This window comes from Pyrus communis, chromosome 2, assembly GCF_963583255.1.
Source record: "Pyrus communis chromosome 2, drPyrComm1.1, whole genome shotgun sequence".
In the NCBI taxonomy this organism is placed as follows: Eukaryota; Viridiplantae; Streptophyta; class Magnoliopsida; order Rosales; family Rosaceae; genus Pyrus; species Pyrus communis.
Window position 1 is genome coordinate 28,370,615 of NC_084804.1, and position 6,512 is coordinate 28,377,126.

General features: G+C 35.2%; 2 protein-coding genes across 2 annotated transcripts; one reads left to right on the forward strand and one right to left on the reverse strand.

The window, feature by feature from the left end:
* Positions 1–615: 615 nt before the first annotated feature.
* Positions 616–2,628, forward strand: LOC137725000 (MADS-box transcription factor 27-like). Its single transcript, XM_068463619.1, has 7 exons — positions 616–624; positions 962–1,023; positions 1,491–1,588; positions 1,701–1,744; positions 1,888–1,971; positions 2,174–2,368; positions 2,485–2,628. Exons 1-7 carry the CDS (start codon positions 616–618, stop codon positions 2,626–2,628), a joined length of 636 nt encoding a protein of 211 aa, XP_068319720.1.
* A 3,097-nt stretch (positions 2,629–5,725) lies between these two features.
* LOC137725001 (uncharacterized mitochondrial protein AtMg00810-like) lies at positions 5,726–6,154 on the reverse strand. The gene has a single exon (XM_068463620.1). The coding sequence runs from the start codon at positions 6,152–6,154 to the stop codon at positions 5,726–5,728; it is 429 nt and encodes a 142-aa protein (XP_068319721.1).
* Positions 6,155–6,512: the final 358 nt, after the last annotated feature.

Here is a 6,512-nt window from a genome sequence, read left to right on the forward strand (position 1 = left end):
CATATTAATCGAAGAAAACTATAAAGAACAATGGATTGCATAATTGATGAAAGGAAGAAGACGAGAGAGATTCAAAGAAAGAAGAGAAAGAGAGAGAGATTGTATTAATTGCTCTCAGAAAGTATTACAATGTTCAAATGAATAACATATCACCTCTTATATATCCACAAATGGTATATATCCACAAATGCTAATTACAACAATACCCTTCTAACCACATTAACTAACTCATTCACTAGATAATGCCACATGGCATTTCTGTTATATCAATTATTAAATGCTTCTCACATTGTGCTATTGCTGTACATATATATAGGTAGATGCATGCTTCTACTTAATTACTTAGACGTCTTAATTAAGATATATATATATATATATATATATATATATATATATATATATATATATGCATGGCTGGTAACACATCCTTCAATTTCAATAAAGGGTAAGTTATCGGTGTTCTTGCTATTTCACAGTAAAATTACGTAGATACCTGCTCTCAACAACTTTGTACCATTAGTAGTAACCAAGTAGCTTAAATAAGTGAAAAGGCAACCTTTAGAGCAGACATAAGATGCACGTTTGGTATCAAACAAGGGATAATAATACTCACGAATGATAAAAGTAAGAGCGCACACTGAAAAATACGAGATATACCTGCGTGGCCCCAAAAACAATTCAAATCTGCCTATATGGGATACACATGCATGGCCATGAGCTACGGAACTTTGAGAATTACCCCAATTTGTCTATATGCATGTTTTTGTTTTTGTGTGTTTGTTCAAAAGCATGCAAGGAGATATATTTCCAAAAAATATTACAGATAAAATAAAATATGCATGTTTCAGATTCTTGATATGTGATTTTACAATGGCTAACATTTTCTAGTGCTCCTATAAATGCTCATTTGGTGAATTCATATTTCATGCATGACAACATTTATTGTATTTGTACTTGACAGTTTTGGCAAAGGGAGGTAGCAAGCTTGAGGCAGCAATTGCGGTACTTGGAAGAATGCCACAGGTACAATCATTGCTTTCTATTGAATCTTCAACATAGCCTAGCAATTTGATTCAAGTACCAAAACATAACAATGCATATTTCATGTTGCTTATTCAAAAGGCTACCAAATTAATCAATGTTCATCCAAATACCAACCCAGAAAACCTTTTCAATAACTGAGGTCCCCAGTGAAGCATAACAACACATTGTCCTAAACCTAAATGATTTGGGTGTTCCCTTCCTCCTTAAGCGATTTTGCCAGAGACCAAGCTTTTACACCAACAAAAATGCAAAATCTGTTCACAATATTATCCTGATACTGTTACCTAAATATTGCTTAAACACCTAAGGTTTTCCCATGAAATGTGAGATAATGATTTATTGGGAAAAACATGGTATCTCATACACCACAAAGTAACATTTAGTAAATATAAACTAGTTTGTGAGAACGATTTGAGTATACCCCACACCTTCTATAAATTATGCAGGCAGTTAATGGGGGAAGAACTTTCTGGTTTAAGTGCCAAAGATCTACAGAATTTGGAAAGCCAGATGGAGATGAGTTTGAAAAGTGTCCGAACAAAAAAGGTATCAAAAGCCTTAGCCTTGATTATAGTCTCAGTTAATAATTTATGCTCTCTTCTTTATATAGCACATACATGGCACTTATTTTGGTTTTATTTTTCCTTCTATTTTGCAAAACCAGATATTTGATGATGAAATAAAAGAATTGAACCAGAAGGTCGCAGTTGATTAATGTTAATTCATTTTATTAGTTTTTTTTTGTTTTTGTTTTTGTTGGGGGGTGGGGTGGGGACTGGTGTGGTGGGGGTGGTTTGTGGGGTTAATTATACTTACTAACGTTGTTTTTCACTTTATTTTCAGGCAAATTTCATACATCAAGAGAATATAGAACTGTATAAGAAGCTAGACCTCATAGTTAAAGAGAATGAGGAACTGCAAAAGAAGGTATTGTCCATACATGAAGCTCTAGTTTTCTATTTAACACATATCATAATTCATCAAAATGGCGAAGAGAAACAACAGGTAAAGGGAAACTGAAAGGAAGCAAATGAGCTTAAAACATAAAGCCATTATGTTACTTATACTCATCAGCGAACGCGAAGATGTATTCTCTTGCAAACACTAACACAAAATATTCTAATCTCAGGTTTATGAAGCAAGGGATATGAATGGGGGAAGCAAAACTTCCCAACCTCCATATAGCATCAGTAATGCATATGATTTGCATGCACCCATCCATCTGCAGCTAAGCCAGCCACAAATTCAAACTCAGCCTGGGCCTCCGCCTCAGAACAACGAAATACCAGCAAAAGCAATCAAATTAGGGTATCTCTTAAAGACTGTTAACATATTATAGCATACCATATAGATTCCAATGGACAAAACCCCAAAAAGATATAATAAGAAAAGCTCACTATTTTGATTATGCTATTAACATCTCTTCAAATTCTGCAACAGATTACAACTGCATTAGCAAAGTTGTTTCACAGCTGTGGATGGCTATGTTATAATGCAGAAACTTGCACCACAGTGAAAGCCAATCTTCTAAGAGTGAAATGTCATACTTACAGCAAACGGATCCAACCAACAGCTTTGGCATGAAGTGTTCTGTCAAACAAACTTTAGGATTTCTGTAAAAGAACAACCTGTTAGGAGTAAATTTATGCAATAATGGGTAACAATTATGTGTCTCAGGACCAACTTTTATCTGTATTAAAAATGTGTTGTGACTAATCAGAGAACAATTGTCAATTGTTATACCTAATTTCTGCAACATCCTAATTTTGAGCTGTAAATCACAAAAATTACTGAGAAGTACAGCACCCAAAACTACATAAAATTGCTCTGCACGTTATAGGAGATCTGAGATATCACAATGAGAGTATGTGCACTATGTTCACATTTTATATCACTATCACACAGATAGTACAGATAAACACAAGTAGGCATGGGCTAATGTGTTATTCAGCACAATGCCCAGCACAAATAGTAGACACATTTACTTTGATTTATTAATTGAAAATTAGGCACACAATGAGACAAACCAGAATCTTCGTAATGTTAGTTGCATTAATAGTGCTTGCAGGCATCTATGATTTACTCTGAGATATAGGACAACTCACTACTGTCGTTAAAGCTGCTCAATGTGATTTCAATCCAGAAAGGAAACATCCAAATAGTAGATTGCTGGCTCAATAATTTTTGCCACATTGAAACTATTCCTTATTAGCCACTGAACTTGTCTAGAACAAGCCTCCTGAAAGATTTTATAAGATTTTTTACTAGAAAATCTTCAACCATATCCTCTGTTTCTAAAACCAATTTGTGGTTGATATGTATTAACTTTCTGGTTTACTTGTATCATGATAAAAAAAACACAACCAGTACATATTTAATAACTCCGAAGGCAATCAGTAGATATTTAATAAACTAGAAGGTGATCATGCTAATACTTCAAAAGTATAACACTCTTCTCAAAATTTACGCCTACTTCCAAGACACTTTTTCGAGGTCCAGAATTTCATGAAGGAATGACACTCACTCCTGCCATTCTATATATGGTATACCTAAAAGATAAAATGAACAAGACAGCGGCAAGCATATGAAAAGCTCTGTGCTTAATCTTCTAAAAGGTGGCCCAGGATTTTAGTTTCTAGATATGCTATCCAATTTTCTTTACCTCCATTTCTCTTGAAATGTAATGCACATATGCTATCTTGCTTGGTCTGAAGAGTCTTTTGAATATTTTTTTTTCTTTTTTTTTTTTTTTTTTTGATTAATAAACTGGGCACTGCACAAGAACAAGGTAAACAATAGAAAACTTAGACCCTAGAGCTATGAGTCCTCCAGATACTACGTTGAGCCCTCCAAATACTATGTTCTTGGATTAATGATCAGTTTTCGATAATTTTGAATACCAATATAGAAAGGTGACTTAAATAGTTCATGGGAGAAATTGAGTCATCTGAGAGATATTTTATTCATTACATATTCTTTGTTCTTTTATAAATTCAGTTGCTTCAATTTAAATTATTCGATGGTTGGAAAATGAAGGGATATTGAGCAGCATACAAATGAACAATTCGAAGGCATATTGATTCTAACAATTGATTGCAGAGTTTATAAGGTTGAGGGGTAGGTCTGGTTGGGCAGTTCTAGCACAGTTTCCTTACTTTATGTGTGAAGTACTTCGACGGGAAGTTCCAGCCCATTTTCATTATTAGGTTGAGGTACTAGATGTAGCTTTTCGACGGGAAAATATGCCAAATATTAAAATAATAAATATTGAGATCCTATTTCTAAACACCTCTTCTTCCAAACTCTAGTCTGTACTTAAAAACGTGAGATCCTATAGCTAATATGCTAATCAGGTATACAGATCCGTATATATACCTACATGTATGCACACGCGCGCGCGCACAGATATAATGGATAAAATAATATTGTATCATACTGTGCTTTCGTTATTTATATGCAGATGCAAAGCTTAGATCTGTATACTTCAGTTTGCCTATATTTCACCACAAACGAACCACAAACCAGGTCACAAATGTTGCGGTTTGTTTAGTTCGGTTCGCGGCTTAATATGCATATATTACCCAATGAAAAATTCATAAAATGTGTTGGGCTTTTAACATGCTGAACAACATAACTTGGTAACACCTCACTTACTGAGAAAGCTAATAAGGTGACATCTTCTGACAATAATTCAGAGATTTCTTATTGATAGAGACTTGGATAGGTAGTCAACCGAACTTGGAGTAGAGCTGTTTATAGAAACTAAGAGATGCTCCTCGATCGCCTGACTTTACGAATTCAAAGTTGTTTAACACAAACTGAGAGATGTCACCGATTGTTAATCACAGAGCTATTTAACACAAACTAAGAGATATACTTGAAGAAGTTATGATGATCAGTTGTAACAAAATTAGGGTGGTCAGTTGTATTCTCAAAAGTGAGAAAGTTTTGCGTAGAGCAAAAAATTACGCAGAATATATTTGTGTGTTCAGTTGAAGTTCATGTTGTTGCAGGACCTCACGTCGTACTACCATAGAATCTGACCCCTGGACAAATATTCTGATGCTAGCCGTGTCATGTACTGACCTTTTCCCACACGTTGCTATCTGTTAATGTAGGAAGATTGAGAAAGATAGCTAGGGTTTCAAGAATTAGAGAGAAAGAGAGATCGAAGAAGAAGAGTGAGAGAGAAACTTAGAGAGAGAAGTTTTGCATTAATCTGTTATGACTTCATTTCTTACTGTAGAAGCTATTATATTGATGTATATATAGAGAACCAAGTCTCTAGCTAACTAACTTAGGTCTACCATCTTATGACAAGTGGCATGATCCTAACCATTCTTTATACTCTTACATCCCACCGCAAACTCATGTCTTGGAGGAACCAAGCATGAGGTTGAAGCAATGAGAGTGAAATAAAGGAGCACTGAGACCTTTAGTTAGTATATGTGCAAATTATTCCCGAGAAGAAACAAATTGAACCAGTAATGTCTTCTTAACAACTCTTTCACGAACAAAGTGCACATCGATATCAATATGCTTTGTACGTTGATGCTGGATAGGGTTAAACGATAATGCAATGGAAAAAAGATTATCACAGAAAAGCACAGGAGCATCACGAGGTTTTAACATGCATGAACTGTAACAATTGCTGAATCTAGTCAAGCTCAGCAGCTGTGGTTTACATAGCTCTATACACAGCCTCTGTAGATGACCTGGAAAACATGTTTTGCTTCTTAAAGGACCATGAAATAGGATTATTGCCTACAAAGAAAACCATGCCAATAGTTGACCGTCGATCATTAGGGTCCCCAACCCAGTTGGCATCACTAAAAGCCTTTAATGACAATTCACCCCCAAGTATAAAAAGACCAACTAATAAGGTACCCTTGAAATATCGTAGAATACATTTCACTGTTGTGAAATGAGACACCATTAGAGACTGCAGAAATTGGCAGACTTGATGAACTGAGAAAGCAATATCAGGCCGAGTGAAAGTGAGATACTGTAAAACGCCAATGATGCTTCTGTACACTGTTGGATTGTTGTATGGAATACCATCATCCTTTAATAGTCTACTGTAAGGAAGACAAGGAGTGTCACAGGCCATGCAATCATCATTTCAACCTTTTCCAATAAATCTTGGATATACTTTGACTGTGACAAGAATAAGCCTTGATCAGTTTTGGTAATCTGGATCCCCATAAAGTAATGCAGCTCTCCCAAGTCCTTGATATCAAATTCAGTTGTCAAAGATTGAATGACCTACTGAATAGTTAAAGTAGAATTCCCAGAGATAATAATATCATCCACATATAGTAATAGGATGATAATATCACTTCCAACAATTTTAACAAACAAGGAAGAATCAGAATATGTAGACTGAAATCCCAGAGATGGAAAAAAACCTGTGAACCTCTCATTCCAGGCTCGAGGAGCCTGTTTTAATCCATATAAGGACTTGTGAA